Source organism: Hyla sarda, chromosome 9 (genome assembly GCF_029499605.1).
Source record: "Hyla sarda isolate aHylSar1 chromosome 9, aHylSar1.hap1, whole genome shotgun sequence".
Classification (NCBI taxonomy): Eukaryota; Metazoa; Chordata; class Amphibia; order Anura; family Hylidae; genus Hyla; species Hyla sarda.
Window position 1 is genome coordinate 104588959 of NC_079197.1, and position 20443 is coordinate 104609401.

At 42.2% G+C, this 20443-nt stretch overlaps 2 protein-coding genes across 24 annotated transcripts in view; one reads left to right on the forward strand and one right to left on the reverse strand.

Moving 5' to 3' along the window:
• LOC130290322 (A-kinase anchor protein 17B-like) overlaps nt 1-16310 on the reverse strand; it is a 101545-nt gene extending 85235 nt beyond the window's left edge. For 4 of the 20 annotated variants that reach the window (XM_056537794.1, XM_056537792.1, XM_056537789.1 and 1 more), the window contains exon 1: nt 1407-1859. Coding sequence is in view for 2 of the 20 variants with exons in the window: in XM_056537773.1 (XP_056393748.1) it covers nt 6746-6782 (37 nt within the window). In the remaining 18 variants the exon portion in view is untranslated. Of the gene's footprint in view, nt 1-1406; nt 1860-6745; nt 6810-15531; nt 15645-16159 lie in introns of those variants that run through there. The other 16 variants (XM_056537788.1, XM_056537776.1, XM_056537781.1 and 13 more) reach the window with 14 other exon arrangements.
• A 483-nt stretch (nt 16311-16793) lies between these two features.
• The window catches only part of KIAA1210 (KIAA1210 ortholog), a 182228-nt gene continuing 178578 nt past the window's right edge, over nt 16794-20443 (forward strand). For 3 of the 4 annotated variants that reach the window (XM_056537763.1, XM_056537765.1, XM_056537767.1), the window contains exon 1: nt 18398-18520. The gene's annotated coding sequence lies outside the window, so the exon portion shown is untranslated. Of the gene's footprint in view, nt 16927-18397; nt 18521-20443 lie in introns of those variants that run through there. The other variant, XM_056537764.1, reaches the window with a different exon arrangement.

A 20443-nucleotide genomic window follows, 5' to 3' on the forward strand; every position in this document is an offset into this window, starting at 1 on the left:
CACCACACCTCCCAGGGGCAGAATCTACCTTTTGTCTGTTCCTAAAACTCTGGCCATGTCTAATTACATCCAGGAGAACCTTCAGAAGGGATTTATTAGGAAGTCCTCTTCCTCTGCCCGAGCCGGTTTCCTCTTAGTGGAAAAAAAGACGGGTCATCTGCGAGGTGCCAAAATCTTCTCTAAATTGGATCTTTGTGGGGCCTATAATTTGATTCATATATGAGAAGGGGATGAATGGAAGGCCGCATTTAATAATCGTGATGGTCATTTCAAGTATCTAGTGATGCCATTCGGACTCTGCTGAATTTTTTATATTTTTGGCTACATTTTTAGGTCACTGCCTGCCCACAACTTGGTCCCTGTTTAAAAATTAATAAGAATTTTGTTATAAAAAAATATAAATTTCGTTAAATACAATTTTTTTCCATCCCTACTGTATCTTTTTTTTTTTAATTTTAATGGTACCCTAAAAAATTATATATATATGAAAGGTATTTCCTTCCTTTTTTGGATCGCTAAAGTCCAAAAAAGAATAAAAACCGCCTGCAAAAACACTAAAGTTTAAACCCACAATGTATTTTTCTTGGTGTTTTTTTACTCCCATAGACTTCTATGGGAGAAAAATGTCAAGTTTTTGCTGAAAATAACGCCATAGGCTCAACATGTTGTGATTTTCAAAAACTAGCGATCAGCTGAAAAACGCAAAAGAATAGTGAAAAAATGGCAAAAGGATTAAAAAATAACACTGAACTGAAAAACTCCAAGTGGAAAAGGAATTTTGCGATTTCTCATTGATTTACAGCTAAGTGGAAATTTAGCTTAATGCTGCGCTTCCTTTCCTGGAACTTTCCCTAAATATATTGGGTACCATGCATTGGGACATTTGAAAACATCAGTACTTAAAGGGCCACTCCACCCCTAGACATCTTATCCCCTATCCAAATTTTTTTTAACAAACTTTTTTTTTCTTTTAATTTATCTAACTTTATATGCCAGTTTATTTGCCTGTGTTCTATAGCAGTTGTAAGGGCATATCTAAGTTTGCGCTTACAACAGGCAGTATGGTCAGAGAGGTCTAGGTTTCTGTAATAGACCCTCTGCTATCTGCTCACAAAGGGCTATGACTGTAACTACCAAGTCACAATGATTTTTTCTCCCTTGTACTTTCTTTCTTAGCTGCACTTAGCATTGCTCACAGCATACAAAGGGTTAAATGATGCAGGTTAGTGGTTTCTATGGGGTTGTGTATAAAACATCTGTGGTAGGAATATGGATGCGTCTTTTTTGATTTTTTTTTTTTAGTAAGCACAGAGTGGCACAGAAATCAGATCTACAAAGCATGGACCCACAGATATTGGGCATTCTGTCCATCTGCTCCACCAGCTCTCAGGTGAGCTCCCACTCACCTATGGCAGCTGCTTCAGGTCCTGTTGCTTGGCTCCTCAGTCCGATAATTGACAGATGCAAGACTTTTTGAGCAGGTGCCTAGGGGCTATCCACCAGTTACAGCTTGGAAAGCAATCCACAATCAGTATACAGCATTTTTCCTTTTTCTTATGTATAATTGTTAGTCTGTGACACAGGCGTACAGGAAGCGTCATTAAGTGGAGGCATAAGAAAAGTGGAGAAACACTGCCCCTTCTGGGCAATATAAGAATTGTGCTAAAAGAAAAAGACAAAATATCTGGGGCACATTTATAAAAAGAAAAAAAAATATTATTTTTCAGTTTTTAGAAAAATGTTATGACTGCACCAAATACATAAAATTAGAGCAAAACTTATAAGATGTGACATTGTATAGGTTGAAATATACTCGCTAAAATCTGAAATGCTGCAAAATAAACTGTAACTACACTGTCTCTCCTGGCATTCTACATGAATAAATGTTGCATGCAATTTGGCCATTAGACCACAATCCCATAACTGAAAATGATTCGATATGATGAAAGCATAGATAAAATGGACAGATACTTAAATGGTCACTCTCATTAAAACAAATTTTTGCTATTGCACTCCTTATGGTTAATGAAAAATATTTCTAATATACTTTGCTAAAAAAAAAAATGAAGTTTTCTATGTTTTATTTGTGCTTAAAAAAGCTCAAGAGCACATTTTCCCCCAACTCATACACAGACTTTGGACCAAAGTCCGAACACAGGAAGTGCTGCCTGGAGTGCTGAGGGGGGGGGGGGGGGTGTGGGGGGGGTGGGGTGTCCAGCCAACAGCATATGGCAGTTATGTGTGAGAGGAGCTATGATTGGATGAGGCTGGACACCCCCCCCCTCCTGTCAGCACTCCAGGCAGCACTTCCTGTGTTCGAACTTTGGTTCCAAAGTCTGTGTATGAGTTGGGGGAAAATGTGCTCTTGAGCTTTTTTTAAGCACAAATAAAACATAGAAAACTTCTTTTTTTTTTAACAAAGTATATTAGAAATATTTTTCATTTACCATAAGGAGTGCAATAGCAAAAATTTTTTTAATGAGAGTGACCATTTAAGTATCTTAACCCCTTAAGGACCTAGGGCGTATGGATACGCCCTGGCTTTCTGGTACTTAAGGACCCAGGACGTATCCATACGCCCGTGGGAATTTCTGTCCCCGCCGGGCGGGGACCAGGGTGCCTGCTGGTATCGATCAGCAGGCACCCCACGCAAATGCCCAGGGGGGTCATCAGACCCCCCACCCCCCATGTCGGCGATCGGCGCAAATCGCAAGTGAATTCACACTTGCGATTTGCGCCAATTCGGGTCTATGGTGACCCGATGACCCGGAATAGAAGGGGGATCGCGGGTGTCCATGACACTCACGATCCCCCTGAAGCGATAGGAGTGAGGTGGCAGGGGTGCCACCCCTCCTATCCCTGCTATTGGTCATCAAGCAGCGATGACCAATAGCAGATCAGGGGAGGGGGGCTTTACTTTCGGTTTCCCCGTCATGCCCACCCACAATAGGCGGGGCAGAACGGGGAAATGACACAGGACCGACGCCGAAGATCCACTCACCCATTGGCGACGGCAGCGGGCGACGATCGACAGCAGCAGCAGGCGACGATCAAGGGAAGAAGAGGACGGCGACGCAGCTCCGTGGATCCTACGGAAGCCGGTGAGTTGCTTAGCAACATCTGGAGGGCTACAGTCTGAGACCACTATAGAGTGGTCTCTAAACTGTAGCCCTCCAGATGTTGAAAAACTACAACTCCCAGCATGCCCAAAGAGCTGGTTAGGCATTCTGGGATTTGTAGTTTTGCAACTACTGAAGAGCTACAGTTTGAGACTACTGCACAATGATCTCTATACTGTCGCTCTCCAGATCTTGCAAAACTACAACTCCCAGCATGCCCACATAGCAGTTTGCTGTCTGAGCATGCTGGGATCTGTAGTTTTTCAACATCTGGAGGTCCACAGTTTGGAGATCACTGTGCAGTGGTCTCTAAACTATAGCTCTCCAGATGTTGCAAAACTGCAAATCCCAGCATGCTCAGACAGCAAACTGCTATGTGGGCATGCTGGGAGTTGTAGTTGTGTACCTCCATCTGTTCCATAACTACATCTCCCAGCATGCCCTTTGGTGATCAGTACATGCTGGGAGTTGTAGTTTTGCAAAAGCTGGAGGCACACTGGTTGGAAAATACTGAGTTAGGTAACTGAAGGTTTTCCAACCAGTGTGCCTCCAGCTGTTGCAAAAGTACAACTCCCAGCATGCACGGTCTGTCAGTACATGCTGGGAGTTGTAGTTTTGAAACAGCTGGAGGTTTGCCCCCCCCCCCCCCCATGTGAATGTACAGGGTACATTCACACGGGCAGGTTTACAGTTAGTTTTCTGCTTCAAGTTTGGGCTGCGGCAAATTAAAAATAACCGCGTGCGTAAACGTCCGAACTATTAAAATGAAATGTTAATAATCCCCTTTGGTGAACGGCGTGAACGGAAAAAAAAAAGTCCAAAATTGCTACTTTTTTAATACATTTTATAAAAAAAAATTATAAAAAATGTATTAAAAGTTTTTTATATGCAAATGTGGTATCAAAAAAAAGTACAGATCATGGCACAAAAAATTAGCCCTCATACCACCACTTATACGGAAAAATAAAAAAGTTAGAGGTCATCAAAATAAAGGGATTATAAACGTACTAATTTGGTTAAAAAGTTTGTGATTTTTTTTAAGCACAACAATAATAGAAAAGTATGTAATAATGGGTATCATTTTAATCGTATTGACCCTCAGAATAAAGAACACATGTCATTTTTACCATAAATTGTACGGCCTGAAAACGAAACCTTCCAAAATTAGCAAAATTGCGTTTTTCTTTTTCATTTCCCCACAAAAATAGTGTTTTTTGGTTGCGCCATACATTTTATGATATAATGAGTGATGTCATTACAAAGGACAACTGGTCACACAAAAAACAAGCCCTCATACTAGTCTGTGGATGAAAATATAAAAGAGTTATGATTTTTAGAAGGCGAGGAGGAAAAAACGAAAACGTAAAAATTAAATTGTCTGAGTCCTTAAGGCCAAAATGGGCTGAGTCCTTAAGGGGTTAAGGACACATCACAGTGGATGTCACTACTGACACCCTCAGTGATCATCCTGTCTATAGCAGAGATGGAGAGCGGCTGTATACTCCGGGCTGGGGCCACTCATTCATTCATCTTTTCCTCAGAGCTATGATTGGCTGCAACCATCCGGCCAATCACAGCTCTGGGTGGGAAATATGAATTTCTGTTGACATCAGTGGCCGGAGTATAGTGCAGAGAGGTGAGCGATGTATAGACCCGCTCGCTTCTCTGCTATATTATGGAAGATCGCATCGGGTGTCAGGACTGACACCAGGGGCGATATGTCTATCGTACAGGTACTATCACTCCCAGCATGGAACAGTCTGCTCCATGCAGGGAGTAGTAGTACCACATAAAAAATTTTAAAAATGTATAAAAAAAAAAAGTGAAACACACACTTTATTAAAAAATAATAAAAATTGGGTTATAAAATATATACATTGCGTTTAATAAAAAAATTTCCATCACTGCTGCATCCTTTTTTTTTTTTGGTACCCAAGAAATTTTGGATTCCCCCCCCAAAAAAAAGCCAAGGTGCAATTTCCACACAAATGAAAAAAACGCCAGAAAAAACGCCAGAAAAAACGCGAGAAATAACGCATGATGACATCACTTGCACTGGCGATTTTTCAGGCGTTTTTTTATCCCTAAAAACACAGTGCAAAAAACCAAGTGGAGACTTAGCCTAATACTCAACACCATATTTGTGTAAAAAAAAAAAAATGGACCATATTTATGCAAAAGCCTCGATTTGAATAAATGTGTTCCAAAAATGAGTGGATGAATAATGTCTAGGCTAGTGAGTGTACATTGTGCTCTGGTTATCTAAACAAGTGTGTATAGCACTGAGCCAGGATCTTTAGATAAGTGAGCATACCTCAGGCCCTCAATCTTTTAAGGCTGGGTTCACACTGTGGAATTTCTTGGCAGAATTTCTGCTGGAGATCGAGCTGGCGGCACTAGGACCGGGATGACTACATTGCCGTCCCCATAGATGGCAACGCATTTCTGAGCAGATCTCCCAAAAGATCCACCCAGAAATGCATTGCAGTCTATGGGGGCAGCAATGCAGTCTGCTTGGTCCTAGTGCCGTCGGCTCGATCTCCAGCAGAAATTCTGCCCAGAAATCCTGCAGTGTGAACTCAGCCTAAAGGGCATCATGAGTGATAGTACTGTTTTTTGTTACTGTAAGGCACTAGTAATTAGAGCTATATGGCAGTGTTATTTAGTGTCTGTATGTAACCACCCTTCCTATGTTGATATTTTATTTCCCCTGATGGTGTGGAGATAGATTTAAAGGGGTACTCTGGTGTAAAACTTTATTTATTTATTTTTTTATTAACTGGTGCCAGAAAGTTAAACAGATTTGTAACTTACTTCTCTTAAAAAATCTTAATCCTTTCAGTACTTTTTAGCAGATGTTTGCTAAAGCGGAAAATCTTTATTTCTTTATTTTTTTTATTGTGTTGTCCACAGTGCTCTCTGCTGACACCTGATGCCCGTATCAGGAACTGTCCAGAGCAGGAGAAAATCCCCATAGCAAAGCTATGCTACTCTGGACAGTTCCTGACATGGACAGAGGTGTCAGTAGAGAGCACTGTGGACAAGACAAAAAAGAAATTCAAAAAGTAAAGAATTTCCTCTGTAGCATACAGCTGCTAAAAAGTACTAAAAGGATTAAGATTTTTTAATAGAAGTAATTTACAAATCTGTTTAACTTTCTGGCACCAGTTCATTTAAAAAAAAAAAAAAAAAAGTTTTCCACCGGAGTACCCTTTTAAAGAGGACTTGGGGTCAGTCCATAAAAATAGAATTTTGTATAATTTTATAGGTTTTCATTTGTTTTTATTTTGTTGCTATGCCCCTCTACTATTTAACTGAATAGTCAAAAGGGGGCGGAAACTTTATTTAAAAAAAAGGGTGTGAACGCTAAGCCTCTAAGCTAAGGGGGTGTAGCAAGAAAGTGTTAACACTGTTGGAGTCAGGTTACCCCATGCCATGAAATGATATGGAAAACAACACATTTTTTGGACTGACCACAGGTTTTCCCCAAGTCCCTTTAACAGATTGATTGGGTGTTAGGGCTTTTGATTTTAGCTCTCACAATTAAAGGGATTATCCAGCATTTTTCAAAAAGTCATATCCTGCTGGGATGGGGAAAAAAAAATAGAAAACCAAGCAATACTTACCTATTCCTGATCCCCCGCAGCTCCCATTAGGCTTCATCCTGCCCTCCGATCTTCTGTTTTCTCCCTGATTTTGAGATAAGCACTCTCCATAGAAGTTTTTATATTGTTAGAAAATGTCTATTTGTACATTCCTCATCCATATATAAAAAAAAACATATATACTGTAGCATGGATAGCACAGGATAAATGGTGAAGGATAAAAACAGGAGACATTAAGTAGGTTGCAAATTATGAGCTTCATGTCTCTGCAAAAACGGCTTAGTCTGAATATAACCCTGTACAACCTCTTATGATTTGTAAACAGTTAATCCAGATAATGTTATTAAATGTGTATTTATTGGAAGCATGAACCAGACTTGTTTTTATGTTAGCTGGAATGTAGTCCCAGAGATATGTCTCCAGACACGTTGAGAGGTATCAAGGCTCATTGTCATGGCAGTAAAACAACGCAGTTGAGGGAACATATACCGTTGCTGCAGAGATTTAGATCAAATGTATAAACCACAAATGTTGCATGTTTTATTTTTTTGTGTTTCCATGAAAATAAACAGAGATCAGTACTTATTCTATAGAAATGAGTCATGATAGTTATGAATTGTTGCGCAAATCTTTATCTTCTAATCCTGATTCAAGGAAGTGACTACTTCCCCAAAGAAAAAAGAAAAATAAAATACAGTACAATAAAAATAAAAAATAAATAATGTTCTGTGATTATTTCTCTAGCTCAGTGTTTCTGGACCAGTGTGCCTTTAGCTGTTGCAAGACTACAGCTCCCAGCATGCCCGGACAGCCGTTGGCTGTCCGGGCATGCTGGAAGTTGTAGTTTTGCAACAGCTAAAGGCACCCTGGTCAGGAAACACTGCTCTACCCAGTGTCAATGATGCAATAGGAGAAATGGAAGACAAAAATGACAAGTAACTTAAAGGGGTACTCCACCCCTAGACATCTTATCCCCTATCCAAAGGATAGGGGATAAGATGTCAGATCGCCGCGGTGCCGCTGCTGGGGAGCCCCGGGATCTCCGCTGCGGCACCGCGTGAGATCGCTCTGTGCGTAATGACGGGCGATACAGGGGACGGAGCCGCGTGACCTCATGCCTCCACCCCTCTTGACATCATGGCCCGTCCCCTTAATGCAAGTCTATGGCAGGGGGCGTGACGACTGCCGCGCCCCCTCCCATAGACCTGTAATGAAAGGGGTGGGCCGTGACGTCACGAGGGGCGGAGCCGTGACGTAACAATGCTTCGGCCCCTGTATTGCGAACTCGCTCTGTGCAGTAATGATAGCGCAGTGCCGCAGCGGGGATCCCGGGGCTCCCCAGCAGCGGCACCGCGGCGATCTGACATCTTATCCCCTATCCTTTGGATAGGGGATAAGATGTCTAGGGGCGGAGTACCCCTTTAAGGAATTAAATGAATAATTGGCTCATAGAGACATGTAAATTACTTCTATTTAAAAACCTTAATCCTTACAGTACTTATCAGTTGCTGTATGACCCAGAGGAAGTTGTGTAGTTTTTGTTCCATTCTGACCACAGTGCTCTCCGCTGAAACCTCTGGCCATGTCAGGAGTTGTCTGGAGCAGGAGAGGTTTACTATGGGAATTTGCATCTGCTCTGGACAATTCCTAACACGGACAAAGGTGGCAGCAGAGAGTACCATGTCTGACTGGAAAGAACTAAACAACTTTCTCTGTAGCATTCAGCAGCTGATAAGTACTGGAAGAGTTAAAAAATTTTCAATAAGTACAAATCTGTATAACTTTCCCGTTAGTGGAATTCCGCAAGCGGAAATTCAGAAGTGTAAATGGGATTGCAGAATACCATAGAAGTCTATGGCATTAATTTAAGGTGGAAATCCACAAGCGGAAATTCTGCCATGTGAATAGACCCTTAGTGTCAAAGCATGCTGGGACTATGGCATTTTTTCTGTGAATCTTGGTGTTTTTTCGTCTATAAACTTCTCTGAGAGGATAAAACTACAAAAGAAAACTGCTAAGTAGGTTTAAAGGGGTACTCTGGTGGAAAACATATATTTTTTTTAAATCAACTGGTGCCAGAAAGTTAAACAGATTTGTAAATTACTTCTATTAAAAAATCTTTACCCTTCCAGTACTTTTTAGCAGCTGAATGCTACAGGGGAAATTCTTTTATTTTTGAATTTCTTTTTTGTCTTGTCCACAGTGCTCTCTGCTGACACTTGATGCCCGTTTCAGGAACTGTCCAGAGCAGGAGAAAATCTTCATTGCAAACCTATGCTACTCTGGACAGTTCCTGAAACGGAAAGAGGTGTCATCAGAGAGCACTGTGGACAAGACAAAAAAGAAATTCAAAAAGAAAAGAATTTCCTCTGTAGCATACGGCTGCTAAAAAGTACTGCAAGGGTAAAGATTTTTTAATAGAAGTCATTTGCAAATCTGTTTAACTTTCTGGCACCAGTTGATAAATAAATAAAAAAAATTCCACTGGAGTACCCTTTAACCCCTTAACCCCTTAAGGACTCAGGGTTTTTCAGTTTTTGCACTTTCGTTTTTTCCTCCTTACCTTTTAAAAATCATAACCCTTTAAATTTTCCACCTAAAAATCCATATTATGGCTTATTTTTTGTGTTGCCTATTCTACTTTGCAGTGACATTAGTCATTTTACCCAAAAATGCACGGCAAAACGGAAAAAAAAATCATTGTGCGACAAAATCGAAGAAAAAACGCCATTTTGTAACTTTTGGGGGCTTCCGTTTTTACGCAGTGCATATTTCGGTAAAAATTACACCTTATCATTATTCTGTAGGTCCATACGGTTAAAATGATACCCTACTTATATAGGTTTGATTTTGTCGCACTTCTGGAAAAAATCATAACTACATGCAGGAAAATGTATACGTTTAAAAATGTCATCTTCTGACCCCTATAACTTTTTTATTTTTCCACGTACAGGGCGGTATGAGGACTCATTTTTTGCGTCGTGATCTGAAGTTTTTATCGGTATGATTTTTGTTTTGATCGGACTTTTTGATCACTTTTTATAAATTTTTTAATGGTGTAAAAAGTGACCAAAAATGCGCTTTTTTTGACTTTGGAATTTTTTTGCGCGTACTCCATTGACCGTGCGGTTTAATTAATGATATATTTTTATAGTTCGGACATTTACGCACGCGGCGATACCACATATGTTTATTTTTTTTTACCATGTTTTATTTTTTTATGGGAAAAGGGGGGTGATTCAAACTTTTATTAGGGAAGGGGTTAAATGACCTTTATTAACACTTTTTTTTTAAATTTTTTTTGCAGTGTTATAGCTCCCATAGGGACCTATAACACTGCACACACTGATCTTTTACACAGATCACTGGCGTGTATTAACACGCCTGTGATCAGTGTTATCAGCGCTTGACTGCTCCTGCCTGGATCTCAGGCACGGAGCAGTCATTCGCCGATCGGACACCGAGGAGGCAGGTAAGGGCCCTCCCGGTGTCCTGTAAGCTGTTCGGGACACCACGATTTCACCGCGGCGGTCCTGAAAAGCCCGACTGAGCAGCCGGGTCACTTTCAATTTCAATTTAGAAGTGGCGGTCAGCTTTGACCGCCGCTTCTAAAGGGTTAATACCGCACATCGCAGCGATCGGCGATGTGTGGTATTAGCCGCGGGTCCCGGCCGTTGATGAGTGCCGGGACCGACGCGATAGGATGCGGGATCGCGGCGCGATCCCGCTTCATATCGCGGGAGCCGGCGCAGGACGTAAATATACGTCCTGCGTCGTTAAGGGGTTAAGGACCAGGCCCATTTTGGCCTTAAGGACCAGAGCGTTTTTTGCACATCTGACCACTGTCATTTTAAGCATTAATAACTCTGGGATGCATTTACCTTTCATTCTAATTCCAAGATTGTTTTTTCGTGACATATTCTGCTTTATGTTAGTGGTAAAATTTCATCGATACTTGCATCATTTCTTGGGGAAAAATTCCCAAATTTGATGAAAAAATTTAAAATGTTGAATTTTTTTTACTTTGAAGCTCTCTGCTTATGAGGAAAATAGACATTCAAAATTAATTATATATTGATTCACATATACAATATGTCTACTTCATGATTACATCATAAAGTTGACATGTTTTTACTTTTGGAAGACATCAGAGGGCTTCAAAGTTCAGCAGCAATTTTCCAATTTTTCACAAAATTTTCAAAATCTGAATTTTTCAGGGACCAGTTCAGTTTTGAAGTGGATTTGAAGGGCCTTCATATTATAAATACCCAATAAATGACCCCATTATAAAAACTGCACCCCTCAAAGTATTCAAAATGACATTCAGTAAGTTTGTTAACCCTATCGGTGTTTCACAGGAATAGCAGCAAAGTGAAGGAGAAAATTCAGAATCTTAATTTTTTACACTCGCATGTTCTTGTAAATCCAGTTTTTGAATTTTTACAAGGGGTAAAAGGAGAGAAATCTTCGTAAAATTTGTAACCCAATTTCTCTCGAGTAAGGAAATACCTCATATGTGTATGTCAAGTGTTCGTCAGGCGCAGTAGAGGGCTCAGAAGGGAAGGAGCGACACTGGGATTTTGGAGAGTAAGTTTTTCTGAAATGGCTTTTGGGGGCATGTCACATTTAGGAAGCCCCTATGGTGCCAGGACAGCAAAAAAGAAAAAAAAACACATGGCATACTATTTTGGAAACTACACCCCTCAAGGAACTTATGAAGGGGTACAGTAAGCCTTAACATCCCACAGGTGTTTGACGACTTTTCGTTAAAGTTGGATGTGTAAATGATTTTTTTTTTCACTAAAATGCTGCTTTTCCCCAAAATTTTACATTTTTACAAGGGGTAATAGTAGAAAATGCCCCCCAAAATTTGTAACCCCATCTCTTCTGAGTATGGAAATACCCCATGTGTGGACGTCAAGTGCACTGTGGGCGCACTACAATGCTCAGAAGAGAAGGAGTCACATTTGGCTTTTGGAAAGCAAATTTTTCTGAAATGGTTTTGGGGGGGCATATCCCATTTAGGAAGCCCCTATGGTGCCAGGACAGCAAAAAAGCTCACATGGCATACTATTTTGGACACTACACCCCTCAAGGAACGTAACAAGGGGTACAGTGAGCCTTAACACCCCACAGGTGTTTGACGACTTTTTGTTAAAGTTGGATGTGTAAATTAATTTTTTTTCCACTAAAATGCTGCTTTTCCCCAAAATTATACATTTTTACAAGGGGTAATAGGATAAAATGACCCCCCAAATTTGTAACCCCATTTCTTCTTGGTATGGAAACACCCCATGTGTGGACATCAAGTGCTCTGCTGGCGATCTACAATGCTCAGAAGAGAAGGAGCGCTATTGAGCTTTCGGAGAGTGAATTTGGTTGGAATAGAAGTCGGGGGCCATGTGCGTTTACAAAGCCCCCCCATGGTGCCAGAACAGTGGACCCCCCCACATGTGACCCCATTTTGGAAACAACACCCCTCACAGAATTTAATAAGGGGTGCAGTGAGTATTTACACCCCACTGGCGTTTGACAGACCTATGGAATAGTGGGCTGTGCAAATGAAAAATTTTATTTTTCCATTTTCACGGACCACTGTTCCAAAAATCTGTCAGACACCTGTGGGGCATAAATGCTCACTATTAAATTCTGTGAGGGATTTAGATTCCAAAATGGGGTCACATGTGGGGGGTCCATTGTTCTGGCACTATGGGGGCTTTGTAAACACACATGGCCTTCAATTTCAGACACATTCTCTCTAAAATCCCAATGTCGCTCTTTCTCTTCTGAGCATTTTAGTTCCCCAGCAGAGCACTTTACATCCATATATGGGGTATTTTGTTACTCAGAAGAAATTGGGTTACAAATTTTAGGGTAACACCAGCATTTTAGTGAAACATATTTTTTTCATTTTCCCATCCAACTTTAATGAATATTCTTCAAACACCTGTAGGGTGTTAAGGCTCACTATACCCTTTGTTACATTCCGTGAGGGGTGTAGTTTCCAAAATGGGATCACATGTGGGTATTTATTTTTTTGCGTTTATGTCAGAACCGCTGTAAAATCAGCCACCCCTGTGCAAATCACCTATTTAGGCTTCAAATGTACATAGTGCGCTCTTACTCCTGAGCCTTGTTGTGCATCCGCAGAGCATTTTACGTCCACATATGGGGTATTTCCGTACTCAGGAGAAATTGCATTACAAATTTTGTGGGTCTTTTTTGCTTTTACCTCTTGTGAAAATAAAAAGTATGGGGCAACACCAGCATGTTAGTGTAAAAATTTTAATTTTTTTACACTAACAGGCTGATGTAGACCCCATCTTTTCCTTTTCATAAGGGGTAAAAGGAAAAAAAGCCCCCCAAAATTTGTAGTGCAATTTCTCCCGAGTACGGAAGTACCCCATATGTGGCCCTAAACTGTTTCCTTGAAATACGACAGGGCTCTGAAGTGAGAGAGCGCAAGGCGCATTTGAGGGCTAAATTAAGGATTGCATAGGGGTGGACATAGGGGTATTCTACGCCAGTGATTCCCAAACAGGGTGCCTCTAGCTGTTGCTAAACTCCCAGCATGCCTGGACAGTCAGTGGCGGTCCGGAAATGCTGGGAGTTGTTGATTTGCAACAGCTGGAGGCTCCGTTTTGGAAACACTGCCGTACAGTATGTTTTTCATTTTTATTCGGGGGGGGGGGGGGGGGGGGGGGAGGGGGTGTATATGTAGTATTTTACCCTTTATTATGTGGTAGTGTAGTGTAGTGTTTTAAGGGTACATTCGCACTGGCGGGTTACGGTGAGCTTCCCGCTAGGAGTTTGCGCTGCGGAAAATTTTGCCCAAACTTGACGCAGGAAACTTACTGTAAACCTGCCCGTGTGAATGTACCCTGTACGTTCACAGGGAGGGGGGGGGGGGGCAAACCTCCAGCTGTTTCAAAACTCCAACTCCCAGCGTGTACTGACAGACCGTGCATGCTGGGAGTTGTACTTTTGCAACAGCTGGAGGCACACTGGGTGGAAAACCTTCAGTTACGTTCTGTTACCTAACTCAGTATTTTCCAACCAGTGTGCCTCCAGCTGTTGCAAAACTTAAACTCCCAGCATGTACTGATCGCCGAAGGGCATGCTGGAAGATGTAGTTATGCAACAGCTGGAGGTATGCAACTACAACTCCCAGCTTGCCGAGACAGCTGTTTGCTGTTTGGGCATGCTGGGATTTGCAGTTTTGCAACATCTGGAGGGCTACAGTTTTAGAGACCACTGCACAGTGATCTCCAAACTGTGGCCCTCCAGATGTTGCAAAACTACAAATCCCAGCGTGCCCAGACAGCAAACAGCTGTGTGGGCATGCTAGGAGTTGTAGTTTTGCAAGATCTAGAGGGCCATAGTTTAGAGATCACTGCCAAGTGATCTCCAAACTGCAGCCCTCCAGCTGTTGCAAAACTACAAATCCCAGCATGCCCAAAAAGCTGTCTGGGCATGCTTGTAGTTGTAGTTTTGCAACATCTGGAGGGCTACAGTATAGAGACCACTGTATAGTGGTCTCAGACTGTAGCCCTCTAGATGTTGCTAGGCAACTCACCGGCTTCCGTACGATCCAGGGAGCTGCATGGCCGTCCTCTTCTGCTGCCTGCTGCCACCACCGATCGCTACCCGCTGCCATCGCCGATGGGTAAGTGGACTTCGTCCCGGTCCCCTTCGGTTTCTCCGTTCTGCCTCGCCTATTGTGGGTGGGCAGAACGGGGAAAACGAAAGTAATACCCCCCCCCCCGCCCCCAATCTGCTATTGGTCGTTGCTTCTCACTCCTATCCCTTCAGGGGGATCGTGGGTGCCTTGGACAACCGCGATCCCCCTTATATTCCGGGTCACCATAGACCCGTATGACCCGGAATAGGCGCAAATTGCAAGTGTGAATTCACTTGCGATTTGCAACGATCACCGATTTCAGCAGTCACCCCGGTCCGGTCCGCATACGTCCATGGTCTTTATGTGGTTAACAATGCCATTTTTTCTATTCTTGTTCACTTTTATCTATGTGAGAATGCTATTATAAAAAGCTACAAGATACTGCCAAATGCTAAAAAAAAATAAAAATAATAATAATTTTCTTATGAAATGAAAAAAACTAATAAAAAAAATCCAGACAAACTGGCAGAAAAAAAAAATGGTTAAAATACTGGAAAAAGCTGTGGCAGTTTTTGGGGCTCTTTTGTGTGTGTGTGTGTGTGTGTTTTTGTTTGTTTTTTTAAAACACACTAGAAATAAGTTGTGTTAAAACATTGCCTAAATGCTGTGGGTTTTTTTTCCCCTTCAATAAACTTTAATGTAACACCTGGCTACATTGTTTTTAACCAAAACAAAATGCTGATAGAAAATTCTTACAGAGCACGGGGTGTGAATATTGCCTTATGATGCTATAAGCACATGATAACCAAAAGCTGCAAAAGAGAAATATACCCTGCAAGGACTTGACCTTTCTTGCACAATGTGTATCACATGATCAAATTTTTTTTTAAGGGAAACAATCATTGCAGTAAACATAAATATATACATACACAGTGATCCATCAACTTACAATGGCCTCAACATACAAAAGTTTCAACATACAATTGTCTTTTCTGGACCATTGTAACTTGAAACCAGACTCAACATACATTGCTATGGAATCTGCAAAACGTGTTAATGGCTGGAAGAACCGACCAATCAGAATGGGCATTTCACTGGTAAAACCCCTGTATTCCTAAAGTGCATGCACTGACTGGTGTCTGGTAGCGCCCCCTACAGTACAGGGGGTATTACATGTACTCTTTACCTGTACCAGGGTTAGCTGCTTCTTTGGACACCAGGTGAGGGCGGTTCCATTTTACTATTTTTAGAACATTGCATGTTCTGTACAGGACCCTGAAGAAGCTTCTGTCCTCTACATAGACCAGTGTTTCCCAAAGAGGGTGCCTCCAGCTGTTGCAAAACTACAACTCCCAGCATGCCCGGAGTTGAGGTTTTGCAACAGCTGGAGGCACCCTCTTTGGGAATCACCTAAATAAACAGTGATTTACAGCTCCCAGCAGCTCTTTCTTACTTTTATATGTAAGGATTTGCTTTATCTATATTAGTAATCTACTTATTTTTCTTTAATCCTCACTTTTTCCTATTTTTGGATGACATTTTGGTGACTTCAGAACCAATTACCAGGTTTCCAAAAGTATGGTCTCAACATACGATGGTTTCAACATACAATGGTCTTTTCTGGACCATTGTAACCAGACTCAACATACAATGCTATGGAATCTGCGAAACGTGTCAATGGCTGGAAGAATCGACCAATCAGAATGGGCATTTCACTGGTAAAACCCACTGTATTCCTAAAGTGCATGCACTGACTGGTGTCTGGTAGCGCCCCCTACTGTGCAGGGAGGTATTACATGTTCTGTACTCTTTACCTGTACCAGGGTTAGCTGCTCCTTTGGACACCAGGTGAGAGCGGCTTCATTTTACTATTTTTAGGACATTGCGTGTTCTGTACAGGACCCTGAAGAAGCTTCTGTCCTCTACATAGACCGAAGGCTGTCCGGGCATGCTGGGAGTTGTAGTTTTGCAACAGCTGGAGGCACCCTGGTTGGGAAACACTGAAATAGACAGTGATTTACAGCTCTCAGCAGATCTTTCTTACTTTTATATGTAAGGATTTGCTTTATCTGTATTAGTTATCTACTTAGTTTTCTTTAACCCTCACTTTTTCTGTTTTTGGATGACATTTTGCTGGATTCAGAACCAATTACCAGATTTCCATAGAGTTATGGTCTCAACATACGATGGTTTCAACATACAATGGTCGTCCTGGAACCAATTAATATTGTAACTTGAGAGACTACTGTGTATATATATATATATATATATATATATATATATATATATATATACACATGTAGTTAATCAGTGAAGGGGTTAACTCTTATAACGTGTATAATCTGTACATTGTAGGATGTGGCTGCACTTCCACCCTCTTTATTGGGTGATGTGTAGGCTGTACTCTGCAGCCCCAGCATTACACTGGGTAGATCCCAGTCCTCTGTGCTGTTCTGACTGGGCGGTGGCGGTGGCGGTGGAGCTGGCTGGAGACTTTATTGGGCTGGAGAGGAAACTATGTGGATGGAGTTGCAGCACGTCAGCTGAGGAGGTTGGAGGGAAGGAGAGGAGGCTGCAGCTTGTAAGTTCCCATCCTACTACTATCTGCTTTCTCCTGATCTTTGGGGTTAGTGCAGCTGCAGGGGAACCATTCATTCATTTGGATTGGTTTCTATCCAGTAGGTCTATAGGGACTCCAGAGGACTCAGGGAACATCCTGCACTTTATAAATGAATTCTTCTGCCTATACTAATGTGCTCTGGGCATTTAATGGCTTTTAGGGTGCGTATTTTCTGCTGCAGATTTGCTTCAGTAGATTTTGTTGTCCATTGGAGTCAATGGGCAGCAAAATCTGCAGCAAAAATACGCATGTGTGAACGCACCCTTAGAACACTTTCACATGGCGGTGTTTGGTCGGTATTTTGCATCATTATTTGTACATGAAAACCAGGAATGGGTCCAGGGCATGGAAGAGGTACACATCTTTTCATGATAGTTTTATTTTTTATTTGTGTAGGTTCCACTACTAGTTTTGGCTTCCAAAGCTTATGTAAAATACTGGCAGATATACTGTGAAAGTGTCTGTGAGCTAAGTTATCAAGTCTGGCTGTAAGATGACCAGCAAAGTGGAGTATATCCATACAAGGGCGGTGTATTCTTATGGGGAACATTTATCTTTGGTTGTACACCCTTTTCTCTTGGTAATTCTAGGTGCAAAATGCTTTTACAGTTGTTGTTGTGTGTTTTTTAGTTTTCCTTTTTATTTATTTTTTTGTGCACTCTTCTTGGTGGAGCATCTCCTAAACAAGTGTACTGCTTTGGACACCGTGGAGCACTTCATGCAGTGGACACAGTTATGTGGGTGTTTTTTTTTTTTTTGTTTTTTTATTTAGCTTGCACACAACTTTTTCACAAAGCCTACCGTATATACAAGAGTATAAGCTGAGTTTTTCAGCACGATTTTTCGTGCTGAAAACGCCCCCCTCGGCTTATACTCGAGTGAACTCTCTGCCTGTCAATCCCTTCATCAGTGGTCTTCAACCTGCGGACTTTTAGAAGTTGCAAAACTACAACTCCCAGCATGCCCGGACAGCCATCGGCTGTCTGGGCATGCTGGGTGTTGTAGTCTCGAAACCTCTGGAGGTCCACAGGTTGAAGACCACTGCAGCCTTCGTCATCATCTATCATCATCCATCCGTTCATGCGCAACGTCCCTGTGCGTCGTCGTCAAGGCAACGTCACTAGTCCAGGGCCGGGCCCGAAGCGCGGAGAAGAGTGGTCTAAACAGTATACATAATTAAAGGGGTACTCCAGTGGAAAAACTTTTTTTTTTTATATACTGGTGCCAGAGAGTAAGGCTGGGTTCACACTACGTTTTGTCCCATACGGGAGCGCATACGGCAGGGGGGAGCTAAAAGCTCGCACTCCCGTATGTGACCGTATGCGCTCCCGTATGTCATTCATTTCAATGAGCCGACCGGAGTGAAACGTTCGGTCGGCTCATTTTTGCGCCGTATGCGCTTTTACAACCGGACCTAAAACCGTGGTTGACCACAGCCGTTGGCTGTCCGGGCATGCTGGGAGTTGTAGTTTTGCAACAGCTGGAGGCACCTTGCTTGGGAAACACTGACAGACAGTGATTTACAGCTCCCAGCAGATCTTTCTTTCTTTTATATGTAAGGATTTGCTTTATCTATATTAGTTATCTACTTATTTATCTTTAATCCTCACTTTTTCCTATTTTTTTTCGATGAAATTTTGGGGCTTCAGAACCAATTACCAGGTTTCCATAGAATTATGGTCTCAACATACAATGGTTTCAACATACGATGGTCGTCCTGGAACCAATTAATATTGTAACTTGAGGGACCACTGTATATTTCCAAGCTGCTGGTGTTTTTTTTTTTCCCCCCTGCTAAAATGTCCGCTATTAGTTACAGGAACAGTTACAAGTATGTATTTTGTTGTTGTTCTCTCTGCGTCCAGTAGGGGTCCTTGCAGTCTTTTACAGATCTTTTTCAATCAGATGTTCATACATTGTAAAGTCTCTAGTGGAAATCTGTGATCTGGATCTACTTAGGGGAGCAGTCATGTGAAATATATATTGTTTTACTGGAGACCACACACATCTTGATTGCCCCAGAGCTTTACCAGGTTTTTTTTTGCACTTCATAGTATGAGGGATTTGCTATAGTAAGTATGTCAGCTGTGCTAATGGTCAGCCAGGTATTTGTAGTAAAAAAAACAAAAAAAAACTTATTGGAATTGCAATATTAATTTCCTTTTTGAGCAGCTATAAGAAAAACAGCCCTAAACCAGGGTGTACATAGAAATCCTAATACCCCAATGCAAACTAAAGAATGCCCCCCATATAAAAAATATAGATGGGCTTCATTTAAATGATGAATTCCTGATGCTAAGGGTTGATGCGTCAGGCTGCTTCTTGGCTAATCGTTGGCCACAGCAATGTTCCCCATTGTCCAATAATCAGCTGAGCAACAGTGTTGCGTATTGAGCCCCGGTCATTGGAAGAAATGGGACATTGCTGCACCCAGCGATGAGTCTGACCCAGCAACCCCTGGCCCCAGAAAGAGGGTTACAGCAGAAGATGCCATTCATCTATGCCGCATAACAAAAAATGTTTACTTTTAATTATGTACAGTGTGGTGCTGGCAAGTGTTATCTTACCAGGGAGGTATCCTGGTTTGTCACTGCCAAACCCTTCTTAAAGGGGTACTCCGCTGCTCAGCGTTTGGAACAAAATATTCCGAATGCTTAGCGCCGGGAGCTCGTGACGTCATAGCCCAGCCCCCTCACAACATCACACCCTGCCCCCTCAATGCAAGTCTATGGGAGGGGGCGTGATGCTCCCATAGACTTGCATTGAGGGGGCGGGGCTATGACATCACGAGTTACCTGCGCCGGCTCTAAGCATTCGGAACATTTTGTTCCAAACTTTGAGCAGTGGAGTTCCCCTTTAACCCCTCCCTTTTTGTTTCAGGGAGGGTTCGTGTGACCCTGTATCCTTTGCATCACAAGTCCATGACTATTATTGCTGGTGGGCTTTGCCTATTTTGTTTGCCCAATGTGCACCTAGCCACAATTGTGTGCAAGGCACAATTTAAACAGTGAGGAATATCTTAGAATCTGATTTTCCTTGAGCTCCCAAGTCTACAACCCACTCAAGTGGCTCAGGTAGTGCAGCTCATCCAGGATGGCACATCAATGCGAGCTGTGGCAAGAAGGTTTTCTGTGTTTGTCAGCGTAGTGTCCAGAGTATGGAGGCACTACCAGGAGACAGGCCAGTACATCAGGAGATGTGGAGGAGGCCATAGGAGGACAACAACCCAGCAGCAGGACCGCTACCTCTGCCTTTGTGCAAGGAGGAGCAGGAGGAGCACTGCCAGAGCCCTGCAAAATGACCTCCAGAAGGCCACAAATGTGCATGTGTCCACTCAAATGGTCAGAAATGGACTTCATGAGTGCCCGACGTCTACGGGTGGGGGTTAAGCTTACAGCCCAACACCATGCAGGATGTTTGGCATTTGCTAGAGAACACCAAAATTCGCCACTGGCGCCATGTGCTCTTCACAGATGAA